The following is a 16877-nucleotide window of genomic DNA, read 5'->3' as shown; positions in this document are numbered from 1 at the left end:
GGAGATAGAAGTCGGAACTTCCTAGAAGGAAAGGGGTTAGCACGTGATAGCTACGGGGATCTCAGACCTTAATTCAAAGTTTGTGCGGAAATATCTGGGGTCTAAAAACTTCACGCAGGGTCCCACGAGAGGCAAAATAAAAAGGTCAGCAATGGACTGACAAGCATCGACTAAGGAGAACGGACTAGGGTGCATCGGCAGACTTGATGCGAGGGGGGAGGTCGATCCATGGAATCCAGGACGAATTCGTGAAGGGTAACCGAAGGCGAAACCTTATAGAGCAAGCAGCAGCTCAGGACCCGGATGACAAGGCTTTGACTGTCAGACCATACGTCCTAGTGCCTACAACGCCGAAAGATCGAGCTCCAGCCCCGCGAGAAATTCCAGAGGAGAACACAGTTTCCATGACGCGTCTGAAGCGATAGAGCAAGCCTTAACAACAGAGGGGGGGGGGGGGGGATCCAGAATAAGCCCGAAGAGAAGATACGACTAAGTGCAATTGTGCCTATGAAAGAATTAATGTGAGTTGAATTTTTTTGTTGAAAAACTTTCTCTTAATTATGATGTGAAAGACTGTTTTGGATAGATTGAATTCTTAGAACTGAAGGACGTAATAGATTGAAAACTTATTAGCATGGACTGAATCTGCTTTTTAGAATAATTGAAGGGATATTAATGAAAGTTTAAGCTTATGTTGTATTGTGTTGAAATGATTTAAAAGAATTGATAAGAAATTATAGAATTTAGAATTGTAATGGTGCAAGAAGTTGGTTGCTAAGTGAGTGTTACAATTTTTTTGTGAAAGTTAGAATTGGAGATTTTATTAGTCAAAGCATGATAATTCCTAGATTGTAAAATGGGCTGCTAGTTATTTGATATATATAATTAATTGTTTGATGATTTATGTCTTTGATGTTTATAACATGCCTAAGAGTTGTCCTATATGATGTTTTAATTTTGATGCTCAGCCTTGAGAGAAAATGATAGTAACATCATTTAAGTGTATACATTGTATTACTGTCTTAGTGTAAATAAATATGTTTGTTTTATTTATAAGAAGTGCTGTCTGATCTTTTTAGCAACTGCACTGTTCTCAAAAAAAAAATCCGATCCTGTAAGCAGGAAAGAAATTAAACCTTGGTACGAATTTTAAGTTAGGAGTTAGCCACGACTGTAATTAACTGTATAGAGGTGCTTTACTGGAAGTATAAATAATTTCTTATGCAAATTAGAGATTTTTAGTGGCGCAGTCTGGAATAATCAAATAAATTTCTAGAAATCTCAAGTATAAGTATAATATACTGAAAGTAGAGAAAAGGAATTAAGATTAACTGACTATATAGAAAGGTAACGGATAAGGATAAAGTATAATAAAGTTAATGAATAAAAATATAGAAGACAAGTCAAAAGAAATAGACAATGGCTCAGCCGGTAGGATAAAAATACCAAATTAAAGAAACGTTAGTAAAATTATAAAAAATAAAGAAACCTCAAAATATTACACAAGTATGTGTAAACAGTCAAGAAAAAACTGCCAGAGGAAGACATGGAACAAGTGAATCTAGAAATCGAAGTATGTTTTGACTTTCAATTTCAACTGGAAATTGAATGCATTTTGCTACAGCAAAAATACTATCAACAATATCCTTCACAAGACTGCACCTCATAAGTAAACTAGATTACAATAAAACTGTAGCTATTCCAAAACATTAAAGCGATATCAGATGAAATACACAAATATAATCTGAATGCCACCTTCTCCTTCAAAAAATTAAAGAACTTATTCAACTGCTCCAAAGATCCACTTCTTCTCCTGGCCCACTCTGGAAATTGGGCATACAATTCCCATTCAAAAAAAGAACATCAATGCCACATTAGATTTAACAGCTATGGTAAATGCAACACAAAATCTACTATGAAATGAAGCCTTACAATAAACACAATCCCCCTGCCCCAAATACAAACATTGTATGCTCAATTAATGTATCTGGGAAGAAATTCTCTTTCTATTGAAGTCTACACAATGCCTGTTGCCAAGAAGGGAAAAAAGTTATCCATTATGAATGTCATATTTCAAGATTTTTAATTCATAAGAACTACTGAGTTATTACGAGTGAATAAACTTTATAAAAATTGAATGACATTTCCTTGCGATCCTGATCATTGCAATGAACAAAGAAAAATGAAATTCAGAGAAAGGAAGGAAAACTTTGAAAAGTTACAGAATGATTTAGTTGCATCTATTCATGTTCAACCCATGATGCATTATGAAAAATGGATAATTCCGATAAGTATCTTAAGTTTACTTAATATGATTTTTTTTTTTTTTTTTTTGTCTTTAGATATGATGATCAACATATGAAAAGCTGACTGACATTATTCTTTAATAATGTTTAGATTACCCAGTGAAATACCACCACCATTACCACATTGATTATTAGAACCCAAAGTAGTTGATGCTATGTTTGATTCCCAGACTAGGAGGTTCCAACTTCTGTTTCTCACAATGTTCAAATATCCTCTAAGGGCATGGCAAACATGCAGGAGATCCAAAGCCTTCCCCATCTTCAAATATAGTAGTAAAGCAGTGTCATAAGCTGGCCATCACAGGACAGTGCATAATGCCAAACACGAGCGAGTGAAATACCCTTTAAGGGCATTGCAAACATACAGCAGATCCAAAGCCTTATCCATCTTCAAATATAGTAATAAAACAGTGTCACAAGCTAGCTGCTACTACCACAGAGCATAATGCCAAACATGATGGCAAAAGCATTTAGGAGGCTTCTCAATCAGATGACACAACTCTACTACCATTTACACTAACACACTGTGCCTGGAGAAATGCACACATAGTAGAATGCAGAGAATACTATCAAGACCATGATATGGCAAGAAGACTTAGTCTATGTATGGGAGAGGGAGGGCAACAAGAATATCTCCTTTCAGTGTATGTTCCTGTTCATTTCCTTTTCACTTCTAAAACACTAATATGATAAACTCAAACAGATACATTGTCAGTACAATAAAAAATAACTTTAAAAAAAAAATCTTCAACACCCACTTGCAACATTTTAGTACTCACACATAGCAGTAATTTGCAATAGGTTCAGGTCCATTACCTCCTTATGTATGGGAGTGATTAAAATACTACTCAGTTTGGTTTATAGTTTCTCCCTTATTCACTGATATATATGTAGATTAGATGAAAGAACTAAATATCAGAAATTTACATATCATTCAGCTTTTTAATATTAACTTTTAATATCAGATTAAAGATTATAAACACATTTTGAATCTGAAATTATAAATTACCTGGACGGAACTTGTCATTGTACTGAGCGCAAATATTGTGGCACAATCCTTCACAGTGGATTCACTGTCAAAAGCTCCCTGGGTATCCATTAACAGAACAGCAACCTGCAAACAAAATGCTTTAAGAGCTGATGATAAATTTACCATATTATGCACTTTGCAAACTAGGAAAATTAAATGATGTCCTAGACATGATATATCCAGTAGAGTAAGATGAAGTGGATAAACAAAATACTCTTTTTTACTCTAAAGGCTCAGGAAATCAGTTTCCTGATTACCTGACATATTTATAAATTGAAAGTAACACTTAAGAGAGTAGCTTTTGCTTGCTTGTCTGAAACTTGATGGCAACTTAATGTAATTAATAAACATTAATTTACATTTCTGCTGAATGATATAATGATCATAACCTTAATTCAATAATTCAAAGTTAATTCCTTAAATTTAGTTATGCTAGTTTCCCTTGTACTTATTAAAAATTTAACTTTAAAAAACTATAAGAGACCTACCCGCACCAAATTTCTATTCTGCACCAAAGAATATGGGAAAAGAAATACAGTTCAATGGCAGAGAACCAGAAAGACTAACTTCACTCAATACTTTTGACAACTTCTGTACCTTATATTCCCATTACCACTGTTCATTTTAATTCTTCAGTATGCTCAACAATAATCCCAAATGTGTTTTTTGGATCATCTGTACGTTATTTTTCGGTTATAAAGACTAATTGTTTGTTAGATTATAAGTATGAGATTTTCAGTTACCTCACAACATTAGCATGAATTATCACTGTGTAAAGCCACAAATAAATAAACCATTTTCTAAAACATAATTAAATTTTTTCCCAACAATCTTATGTTAACTTTACTTACGGGAATTTTAACCACATATCGGAATAAGTACTCTGATGCTTTTAAAAAAGTGCAAATTTTCTGTAAAGCACGAAATACCAAAAACTCCTATATATATTACAGGACAATATATTAAATTTTTGTTAATTTTTGTAAAAACTATTGAAAAGGGGCAAAAACCTATAAACTGCATGAAACATTTCACATTCCTCATCTAGTAATGTTAGACATAACATGGGTCTCCAGTTATGACTCAGTGTTTGTCAGTGGTATTCCAGTACAGATATTGTATCTCCCATCTTTTAAATTGATTTTACAGTTTTCTATCAGTTTTGCAATCCAAAAAATGAAATATAAAAAATACAAAGTACTTCCCAAGTTTGTCTGAGTGACCATATGCACTGAAAATCTATTTAGTAGTATGCAAGTATCATACAAAGAACTTGACTTGTATTTAAACCAATATAAGAGAAAGTTACATCATATATTTTATTTTCAAATAGTAAACAGAGTTGGGAACTATCTGTTAGAGAACACATATGGTTGGACTTGGTGATATCAACTATTTATGTAACTAACTTCAATGAGTGTTGGCTTACTATAAAAAGAAAAGTACAATTATTTGATTCTTTATGAATCTAAAAACTAATCTGCCATGGGATGAAACAAGTCTGCTCACCATAAAACTCAACTTTCTTGAGCACACATTTTAAACAATGTATCCCCCCCCCCTTTTTTTTTCACCACTTATCAAATTATTTCATGGTACACTTGAAATAATGTCTCTTCACTAATGTCATCCCTTGTCTTTCAAAATGGCTTCATTATGTTGGATAAGAAAGTTGGATATTTCTAAACAAATCCATTAAAAATCTCCATGATTAAATTGAATGACTGCCTCAATAAAGTTTATATAAAAAACCATTAATAAAAACTAAAAACCATGAAAGAGGCGGGAAAATTAAGAACATTAAATGCATTCTTGATGGTAAACTACCAGAACAAATATTGAGATATTTCAGCACAATTTTTATAAAAAGATGGTTATTATAAAGACATCAGAAAAGACAAAGCTGGAAATGAATAAACAAACAGAATACAAGAAAAATTAACCAAAATACCTAGCAGTATTCAAGAAATTTGAAACCAATTTTAATATATGAGCCAGAGGTAGGTTAAAACCAAAACAGTTAAATGAAAACTAAAGACTACAGGTGAGAGTTCTGAAGAAAATCAAGTAGTATTAATGAATCATTACTTTCTTACTGGTATTAAGTAATCTGGCTAATCTCTTCCATCCGTTTAAGTGATCATCCCACCTAATATTAGTTATGTTAGCTAAACAATTACAGGATGTTTTAAAAGGGGGTATATACAACTCTGAATGACAATAGAAGATAAATAGCGATATATGAATAATTTTTATTACCATGCAAATAGCGTAACACTTGAAGTTTCAACACAGACAGTTATGGTCACATTTGATATAATACAAAAACTAGCTAGGGATACTTAAGGTTTCTTGTGTCCGAAACAAAATCTGAAGTAATATTCGTAAAATTTCTATCAGTTTAGCAAATGTGAATGTTTTTGTATGTTGTATCATAAAGAGGTGAACATTTATTTATGAAATAATAAATTATAAAAGGAAGTTTTATAAATATAATAAAGGCATCATATAATATTGCTGCTATTTTTGAGAAAATATAATTGCTAACTTTTAGATTTCGTTGATCAATGAAATTTAAGCATTGATGAAAAAGTAGGTAAAAGAAATTTGATAATGAAATTAGGGAGGAGAATGGTTACCTCCACAACTTTAATGTGTATTTATAAACTTCAAATATGGAAACTGTTAAAAGGGCTTCGCCTGGATTATCATAATCGCTGAAGAAAGAAAAAATGATACACACATCGAGAAAAATTGATTTTTGTAATTTGATTCATTTCCTTTTTTAGAAAGGTTGTTTCCTCATCATATATTGTCAACTAAAATGAGTTCTTTAATCCTTCAATGCAGACATCCCATTTGTAATCAATTTCCTACCATATTTGGCATAACTTCAGCAATGGCAACAGTAATTCTGGAATGCAGCTCATTCAAACTGGCTGGCAGTGGTGGTATAAACACTTGATCCTTTGCAAAGCCCCACAAGAAAAAAATCTAACAGTATAAGGTCAGGGGAATGCAGTGGTCATGATATAGGCACCCTTCTACCAATCTGCTTGGAAAACGGGTGTTGAGGTACGACCTTACGTCTGTCAGGTAATGAGGAGGTGCTCCATATTGCTGGAAATGTAAGAACCCATCATGGTCATCAGTGTCTAATTGTGGTATTAGGTACCCTTGTAGCATGTCCAGATACACACCACCAGTAATGGTAGACTCTGAAAAAAAGAAGGGTCCATATACTTTCTTCTAGCTTATGGCGAAAAAAAAAACCTCATTTGTTCTATCCTACTATCATTCCCATACAGAAATCCTGGTATATCTTCTTATCTTTCTTCAAATGTTGCACAAAGATAAATTTGTAGGGCCTTGAATATAGACGCTGTCATAAAACATGCCACACAGTCACATGTGGAATTACAATCTGATGAGACACCTGCCTGGCTAACTTTCCAGGGGTTTTCTGGAAATTTTCCAGAACTTCTTCCACAACAGCATGTGCAGCCTTCCCATTGACCTTGGATGACTCACAGAACAGTCTGTTTCCACAAAATTCTTGTGCCACATGTAGATCATGTGCCTACTATAAAGTTCTTTGCCATAATACTGCATGCAGAAATTCCTCTGAACTTGTATTGCAGACTTCATTTTCTCAAACACACAACATGCTCACTCTGCACCATCAAAAGTCACCATTTTCAAATAGTGTGACATATCATGCCATCTAGTGTTGTCATTTGGTAATAAAGTTACGTGACCAAAAATTAAAGTGTTTCACTACATTGTGACACTCACTCAGCTTTTTAATCAGTCTTTGTACATCTTCTGAGTTATTCTCTGTTCTCCTGCAAAGTTGTATACACCCTTTTGAAACACCCTGTATTTAATACCAGGAATCAAGCGACAGATTAATTTGTCGTTGGAAATGTTCACAATGATTATAATCAAATTGGATAGGAGAAAGCTTTTGCCTTTCTCTTAAGAGAAACTTATGAAGTCAAGAGATATCCTAAACATCTTAAACGTAATATTCTATGTACCAAACCAAAGAACAAAAATCGTTTTAGATATTATACCTAGAGATAGTTTCTTCAGAATAGTTAACGTACAGAAATGATATATGATTATAGAAAAAAGAAGTTAATACTAGTATTCATATATTAGTTTCTTCACAGAAACTAATATTCGCACACCTCAGAAATATTTACGAACTGCAGGATTAGTCAACACTATGAAATTTAATTTCTAAAAGAAATGGCTTTTAATGGAAAATTCCATTAGCAGCATTCAATCTGGATAGCCATACTTGGAGACATGTCAGTTTTTAACTATTTATAATACATTCAGCACTAGTAAAACATTCCATTTATTTGCCACTCATAATACAGAAAAACTTTTCATTTTCTTAATCACATGATTCTTATATAGTTTTCAGAGATGACCTCTCATTATCTCACCACCTACTATCCTATGTACAGTCTTGCCATAAATACTGTTACAACTTCTGCACACCCCTGTGCTGTCCACAAAATTGGAGAAGCATGGTTCTGTTAGTGGCACTGTGCAGCCAACACTCATGTGTTATCAGCAGAGAGAGAGTTGTCTAGCTGTGTGCATTAATATGTAGTGGGGAGATTATGAAAATGGTGTAGCTGTAATAGTGCTTCACAAGGTTGGAATGCAGCCAACCTGTTATTTCAACACAATAAAAACACTCAGAATCAGTAGGATGTTTGTGTATTGGACTATTAACTGCTGTAATCCTGTGAGAATGCAGAAAGTGATGTCGCAAGAGATATACTGTTACCCCCCCCCCCTGCAAGCTATGACCTGCTAAATAGAAATGTGCAAACTTCCAAATGCAATGAAGTAAGGAATAAAAATATTCAATGATTTTGAAAACCATCCAAACAAATGTAAGTTATTAAAAATTAAAGATACCAAGAAATTATATATTTGGTTTAATCCATTATCCAAGTGTAAGCAAACAAAGTTTGCACCTGAGTTGCCCCAGTCCTGAAAGATATTTCAGGTGCAAACTTTGTTTGCTTGCACTTGGATAATGGATTAAACCAAGAATATAATTTCTTGGTACAGCAATCCCTCGATTAGTGTGCCTAATGCGTTCTTTAAAACAGGCACACCAATCGAATATAATAACCTATGGGAAAATGTATAATTCGTTCCTCAGATTTCTTTTTTGATCCTTAATTTTTTTTTATAAAAGAATTAGGGTATGTCTCAGGGTCTAGTTAAAGGAAAACCATGAAGCTGAAAGACAATAAAACATATTCGGAATATAAATTTATTATTCTACTTCTTAACAAAGAATTGGGCTCTAACATAGTTTGGCAGGCATTTTGTTTCCTTTTTTCATACAACCGACGGTATGGCCTATTGCCTCTTCTACTCGTCTGCAAATTTTACTCTTCTCTCTTCATCAGGATCAGCCTCTAAGCATTGCTGCTTAAAACTTAGATGGTACGAAAAATATTTTCAAATTTTCTGTGAAATCTCTTTCGGCTGACTACCAGTAGTTAAATTTTCTTCATATTCTTTGGGATCTTCCTGCTGTGCATCTAAATTTAGCATGTCGGAATCACTCAATTCTTCAGAATGAGATTTAATTAACTCTTGGACGTTATCATTGAAGGGGAAAATGAAATGAAGAACGTACGAATTGGTCGCCAACATGCGAAATCACGTGCTTTATAGATAAAATTTTCCAACTGTTATACAAGCAAAATAGTTAACATTTTAAAAACTACAATGATCATAAAAGAGAAGTTATTTTTCCGACGTGTAATAATAAACAATTTATCTTAGAAGACAGATTGATTACCCTATTATCAGAATGGATTCTCCTTTTTGTGACATGCGCAGAAGTGTTGAAGGGTCTCGAATCTGCGGGCGTACTATAGCAGACGACATAAATTTTGCTGATAAAAATTTGGAACATAATATACATAGTGTACATGTAGTATGCCATTAAAAATAACTTTGTTAAATGTTTTAAATCGGTAACTAAATTATTTCACATTCTGGTGAGTGATTTTTTAAAATAGTTAGCCATAAAAATGTACAGATAGAAAATTTTTAGAATCTGTAACATTTAATTTTAAGATGTGTATAGGCACACTAATCGAATTTGGGTATCGAAAAAAAATGACGCACTAATCGAGGGATTACTGTATCTTTAATTTACAATATAACCAAGTGAAAAACTTTCAACAACAAATTAAGTTATATTCAGCAGCACTGAGGACTCAGTTTTGCTGGGGACGAGAGAAACCATACTACATACAAGCACTAATACATAACTTAGCTATTATAATGAAATTCTGTTCTGAATTCAAAATACTTACTGTTTCCCCACTTGGTAAGGGAACAAGAAACACCTCACTCCACATCAAAATACCCGTTGTTTCTCTTTCTGCACCCCCTCTCCATGTGAATCCTGTCAGAGGAGCATCATCATCTCCCATCCAATCTGGATTTCCCTAGAATGCAAAAGAAACCAAATAAAAAAAAAACAGACAAATATTAATGTAATATTAAAAAATAATAATATGATTCTGATAGAACAGTAACTATATGGATTTATTATCTGTACTAATATAACATAGGATAAATTGAGATAATAATATAAAGAACAATCAGTCTTTTGAAACAGGTTAAAATATTTATAAACAGGGTTCCAGAAATACAACTTAAATGAATGATGAAGTAGAGATACTTAGGATATTGCAAACCTGAATGCTAAGACAGCTCTAACACTGGATGGGATATCAGTTTGCATTTCAAGAGAATGTGCAGGGGGAACTGGCAATGACTTTGACCAGGCTGTTTAATTTGTCTCAACTATGGCAAAGTCACAAGAGAGTGGAAAGAGGGTAAAATAATTTCTTTGCATAAAGGAGGAATTCCTTTATGCAAAGACCAATTCCTGGAATAGTGATTGGACTATAATAGTCGGTCAAAAAGAGAATTCAGGAATGGGTGAATAATAATGTAACTCTATGAGGGGCAGAATAGCTTTTTGGCAGATAAGATTGTGAAGGGTCGGTCACAACTTTGTAATCTACTAACTTTTTATATAATAGAGTGACAGCTGCACAGGATAAAGGGAATAGCTACACGATGATACTGCCGGATTTTACAAAGGCATATAACAGAATACCACATGGAACTTTATTACGCATACTGCAACAAATAGGGATGAATATGAAACTGGTGATAAAAGGGTGGCTGATGGACAGATACCAAAAAAGTAGTATATGAACAAAAAAAAATCCAGGAGAAAGCATGGTGTGCAGCAGGACTCTGTGCTTGAACCACTGCTGTTTAATTTGTACATAAATGAGATAGGAAATAATTTGAAGGGTAATGATGATGATTTATGGTTTTAATGGTACAAGGACAGCAAAGGTCACACTGCCATATAGCAGTACACAAGGTGTCCCACCTTGTGTACTGCGGGCATGAATGTTTGTGGACAATCACAAACATTCATGCCCGCAGTGGGATTCAAACCCACAACTTGTTGGTTAGAGAGTGGGTAAGCTAACCACTCGGCCAAACAATCCAGCTAATTTGAAAGGAGATATTCAGTTTAATAAATTTAGTTTAATCCTTTATCCAAGTGTGAGCAAACAAAGTTTGCGCCTGAAAGTATCTTCAGGACTGGGGTAAGGTGGTACAACACCTTACCCCAGTCTTTACCATACCATACTATACATACTTTACCATACCAAAGTTAGGTATGGTAATAGTTAATCAAGATAATGTAGAGAGCTTGCAGGATGATATGAAAAGGCTGATAGTATGGGCAACACATTCTTCTTCTTCTTGAATATTCTGCAATTGAGCAGGTTCTTCTCTTAGTAGCAAAAACTTTTCTTCCACTCTCTTCTGTTCTGAGCCTTCTCTTTCAAGGTTGTGTACCTGTCTCCATTCAGCATGTCATCTACCATTGTTTTCCTTACTCTTCCTCCGAGTCTTTTTCATCTATTTTTCCTTCGATGGCATCTCTGATGATTCCATTCCCTCTCAGAATGTCCGATCCACTTTCTTTTTCTTCTTTTTATCCTCCTTAACAGACTTCTTTCTTCTTCTACTCTTTTTAAGACCTCTTCATTAGTTATTTTATCTGTCCATTTGATTTTTTCCATCCTCCCCCAAATCCACATCTCAGCTTTACAAAATCTTAATTTCTTCTTTCTTCAATGTAAAAGTTCCAGCTGCATAGAGGGCAACACTTCACTCATAACATTTTATTAGTCTTTTCTTTAGGTTTCTATACATTTTTACTTTTGAATAAATTCCATTTTCTATTAAAGGCATTTTTTCCAATCGCTATTCTTGCTTTTATGTCACATCTTCCATCAATGCTAATAACACTTCCTAGATATTTAAATATCTTTACTTGATTCAATTTTTCCCTATTTATTGTGATATCCATATTTGTCTCTTTCCTTGCTATTTTCATTACCTTTGTTTTTCTGATGTTAACTTTCATTCCATAATTAATACAGGATTCCAGTAATCTGTTCAACTGATGTTGTAGTCCTGTTTCAGTATTTGATAATAATGCCTTTCTTAGATTGTGACAGAGTAGAAATTTATGTATTCCTATCTTATCACAGTCTAACATACTTTTCCAAACAAAAGAATGAGATAAATACAGTAAATTGCCTCTAAGTGTAAAATAAGTAATGTGTATATATGTCAAGTGTGTTCTGTTATGAAAAGGTTAAATAAGTATGTATTGTGTGCCATTCGCGAACGTGGTTAATTTAGTATTGAAAATGTAAAACATTACCAGAGCTTTAGAAGTTAACCTGTGTAAAAGAATTATGAATGTAAGCATATATTCAACAGTTGGGGGGGAGTCAAGTCCAAAGGTTACGGAGTTGTAACGTGAGAAAGCGGATCGCCCCGAGTAAACAATGACGTCATCGCACGTGCGATTAGCGACTGAGACGATGGACGCCGTGACGTAGTAGTTCGCTGGACATCGAAAGGGGCGAGAAACGCCTAGAAAGAGGAGGGTAATATAAGGGTCATGCGACCCTGTAGCAAGGCTTTTTTTCTCCTGGATCTCTGGTATGTTCCCCCCTCGTAGTGGAGGAAGGGTGCCAGTGCCCGGTACCGACAGTCGCGGGTTTCGGCAACAGTATCTCCGCGGGAAAGTCTGGCTGTCCACATAAGGCCAGTTTCCTGTAAACTTATGATGCCATAAAGGAAGATAAGTAGACTTTGTGTTTCACTCAATATGAATGAAAGATTTGTGCCATGTTAACATGTTATAAAAGGGAACATTAATGATATAGGATAAGGTTGTATTGCTAGGACTTTAGAAGGATATTGAATTTATGTTTATTATCTGTCGTTGTGTTAAAGTTCGCCATTATATTGAATGAAATCAAGTATATGTTTAGAGTAAAGAATTGGTATAATATTAAGAGATTGTGAAAGATATGAATGTTATCTTGTCTGACAGAGCTACGGAGTCTTAGATTGATTGTGATAATAGTACATGATTAATGCATTAGCGAAGGTTAATATAATTCTTACTTTAGGAAGCTACTGTATAATATTTTATAAGTGTAATAGTAGTGCTTGAATTTTATATACCTTGTCTGAAACTCCCTTAAGATGGGATTTGATTTAGTGTTATTATGTGTATCAACTTTTGAGTATAATAAACCCTGCTTTTGATTCTAACAAAGCGTTTCTGTAATTTCTGGAATCCGATGCACCACTTATAAAATATTAATGCGAACCTATGCGGGATATTAAAGGGGATATTTGAAAAGGGGATATTTTGGCCACGTCTGCAGCGTTGATTGGTATCATTAAGTACTGTCCAGAGATTACCTCTTGGTTGTTAATGTTTAATAATCTAATAGCGCTAAGGGGCACAGTGAAACAAATAAATTTCTTGGCGTTTTACGAGAGGTAAATCTTAGACACTCTGATACTCTGGTACAGCCTCTATCTCGAGGAAATTCCATTGTCACTCAGAGGTACCACGTGCTACCCGATAGTGTATTACAGAGATAAAGCAACAAAGGTTTAAAATAAGAGTGAATAAGAAGAAGCGACACAACATAAATGGTGCAGCGGTAGGATAGTTATAATAAGGAAGAAAAGGTTACAACATAAATAGCGCAGCCGATAAGGTTAATATAGAAGGAGGTTTAGGTAGAAAATATTGAATAAGAAAAATACAACCGTTGTACAATAAAAGACAAAGAAACGTTACAACACCTTGTCATCTGCGTATCTTATGCAAATATCTGTCTACCTCCAATCTTTATTCCTTCTTCCGAATTCTCCAGTGCTTCTTTTAACATTGCTTCAGAATGCATGTTAAACAAAATTGGTGACAGAGAACAGCCCTGTCTTACTCCTTGTCCAATGATACCTGGTTCTGTTGTACCATATATGTCTCTCACCATGGCAGTTTGTCCCATACATAGTGAAATAATTAGCCTTCTGTCTTTCCAATCTATACCAATCTTTTCCATTACTTCCACCATCTTATCCCATTTTACAAAGTCAAAAGCTTTTTCAAAATCTATAACAGATATTAACTTCTTTATTCACTTCCAGACTTCTTTCACTTACTATTCTTAACAGTCCAATCACATCTTAACGTTCCGCTACCCTTCCTGAAACCAAACTGCTCTTCTCCAAGAAATTCTTCCACCTTAGATGCAATTCTTCATGTTAAGATTCTCATAAGTATTTTTGATGTATGGGAAATGATGGCAACACATAATGGATATCAAATTTAACGTGGAAAAGTGTCAAATTATGGATTTTGGGATACAAAGATTACACGCTATGCACCACGTTGAGGGAACTGTACTCCAGGAAATTGATGAAGCCAGGGATTTGGGGGGTAGTATTAGATAGAGAGTTGAAGTTTAGAGGGTATATTGCTAAAGTAGCCAGGTAGCTCACAGGATTACTTGGTTATTGAAGAACACACTAAACAGGCAGAGATAAGGAAGTTATCAAACCTTAATACAACCACATCTGGATAACTGTGCTCAGCTGTGGTTGTCCTGTTTTTTTTTTCGTTTTTTTTAAGGGATGAGGAAGTAGTGGAGAGGATCCAGAGGCGAGTGACCAGGATGGCCAAGTATTCTATGGAATGCTCCCTATGAGGATAGATTGATTGTTTGTGGTGCACAAGTTTGTTGATAGGCAAAAAATGGGGGACATGATAGAAACATTTAAGTTCCTTAAAAGATTTTACAGGAGTGATGCAGGGGAAATGTTTCAGCACATGGCTAGAGGGGGCAGAACAAGAGGTCATCCTTGGAAGTTGAGTAAGAGTGATGAATGAATGGAATGGGTTGCTTGAGTGAGTTGTAAGTGCTTTGTCTGTTAATCGCTTTCAAGCCATTAAGGAGAGGTATGACAGATATTGTGCTGATAGTTTGAGTGTCACACGAGTCTTAGGACTCCATGGAGGTTCCTGTGCAATAATAAAAATAATAAAAATCTACTATCCACAAAAAAATTTCCTCGCCAAGGTATCAGTCTACTTTATATAAATATAGTTAAGTGCTGCTTTAAAAAAAAATTAAATGTTATGATGAGGAAATATAATTAATATATTATTAAATTCTTACTACACATTAAACATAATTACAGAAATGTCACTGCCTCTCAATGAGGGTATAAATGTACACCACTAACACATTGCATAAGGACTTCATAAGTTCTGCAATATGTTTCTTGAATAAAGTCATGCAGAGAGGGATCATTCATATGTCTCATCAATAAATCATTCAGGGTGGAAGGATTCACTGATGACCCCAACTTCCTCTTTTATTAGATTCATTTGACTAAAACTCCATTCTTGTGACGACGTATTTGCTGGTATACAACTTCAAACAGTTTCGAGAAAGTTCTCCAATAAAGATCTGGTATGTTTAAATGCTCCCCACAACTTCTAACTTATTACCACCTTTTCACCAAATTTACTGAAACTGTTTCTTCATTATCATCAAAATATTTTCTTTTCCCATAAAATCGTGCTTTTTTTTTTTTCTTTCCTGAAATATTCCAGATCTTCAGGCCAGGTAAATTTGATTTTTTAAATATATTACTACTTCATCCTCATTTGATATCTATTGTAGCATTTGGAATACCTAAATACTGGAGTCTTCGATTTCTTTAACATTTTCTTGTTTATTAACATCAACAATAACTGAAGGAGCCACACAAGCTTATCCAGAGCAGGCTTTTAGAAATACCTATTCCTGCAGTGGGACTTGAACTCACGGCCTGTTGGTTGGAGAGCAGGTATGCTATCCACTTGGCCAACATTTTGATATCAGCTAAATTAATTTAGTAAGTTAATGCCTTTGTATTTACATAAAATACTGCCTCCTGGTTGGAAATAAAACTTCTTTAATAAATCTTTGGCAACCACACATGATCAAATAACTCGACAGTAAATGAGATAATTTTAAATTCTCTTTGCATAATTTACACAATGGTAATTGTGTAAATTATGCAAAGGAAACAACAGGTTCTAAATGCGTTTTGAATGCATTTAGAACCTGGCTGAAAATTCACTCACCACTTCTCAATAACTTGCCTGTGGCAAATAAGTTTCTGGCATTCTGGTTATAACCTATCACAATAGCATCCTTGAAATTATGTTCAAAGAGTGATTGTGTTGGCTATTTATGAGATTATCTAATAAATAGGAATATTTAATGAAATTCTCGTAGACAGGCTTATACGTTGGTTATACACTACTAAATCACTTAAGGAATTGACAACGTAGATACGAATATAAATTAAATTACACTTTAATAAATATTTCTGATATTTTGGCAACATCACGTTGCCATCTTCAAAAGGAACTTACAAAAAAGGCATATGCACGTAGGCACTACAACACAGTAACTGAGAAGGAAGCTATTGTTCTAAAAGTCCTGATGGTGCCCCCCCTCTTGGCCGTTGGGCTGAAGGTCTGCTGATGTAAGCCTCCCAAATTTGGGGAAGTCTCATACAACCAAATTTGTTGAGGTTTGGAGAGTTTCTTAGGGCTGAGGCTGATTCCATAAACAGTCTTTCGAATTTGTATTTGCTACAGTGTATTACTGTAGCTTTCTTCCACCATATTCTGTGGCGTGTATCCAGAGCATGGTCTGCAAGACTAGAATGGCTGTACTTGTGAAAACGGATATAGTCCTTGTGTTCCGAAATTCTGATATTCGCTGTCCTGCGTGTTTGGCCAGATTAATTAATGAAATTATATGAAAAGAAATAGAAAACAATTAATTTCGCATCTAAGAATAATACATAAGAATGTGCTTATAATCAAGTCTAATTGCAACTCTTAATGTGTGTTTGGGAAATTTTTTTTTCCCAAGTGTGGGAAAAAAAATCAAGTCAGAGCTTACCTTTCTAAATGCCACTGACTGTTTAGCAACAAGGCTGCATGTTAAATCCCACATAAGGGATTTTATAAATGTGAATGAAGGGGTGGAGAGGTTCAGTTTAAAAGA

At 34.4% G+C, this 16877-nt stretch overlaps 1 protein-coding gene across 3 annotated transcripts in view; it reads right to left on the bottom strand.

Moving 5' to 3' along the window:
• The window catches only part of atl (atlastin GTPase), a 315725-nt gene that overhangs the window by 218855 nt on the left and 79993 nt on the right, over positions 1-16877 (bottom strand). For all 3 annotated transcript variants that reach the window (XM_090400775.1, XM_090400777.1, XM_090400776.1), the window contains exons 3-4: positions 9702-9836; positions 3316-3420 (exon numbers count right to left, since the gene is read on the bottom strand). In XM_090400775.1, the coding sequence (XP_090256901.1) occupies positions 3316-3420; positions 9702-9836 (240 nt within the window). The remainder of the gene's footprint in view (positions 1-3315; positions 3421-9701; positions 9837-16877) is intronic.

Source organism: Typopeltis vanoorti, chromosome 11, assembly GCF_054136105.1.
Source record: "Typopeltis vanoorti isolate ZY-2024b chromosome 11, IOZ_Tvanoo_1.0, whole genome shotgun sequence".
In the NCBI taxonomy this organism is placed as follows: Eukaryota; Metazoa; Arthropoda; class Arachnida; order Uropygi; family Thelyphonidae; genus Typopeltis; species Typopeltis vanoorti.
The sequence above is the reverse complement of the archived record's forward strand: the minus strand, read 5'-3'. Positions and strand labels throughout refer to the sequence as shown.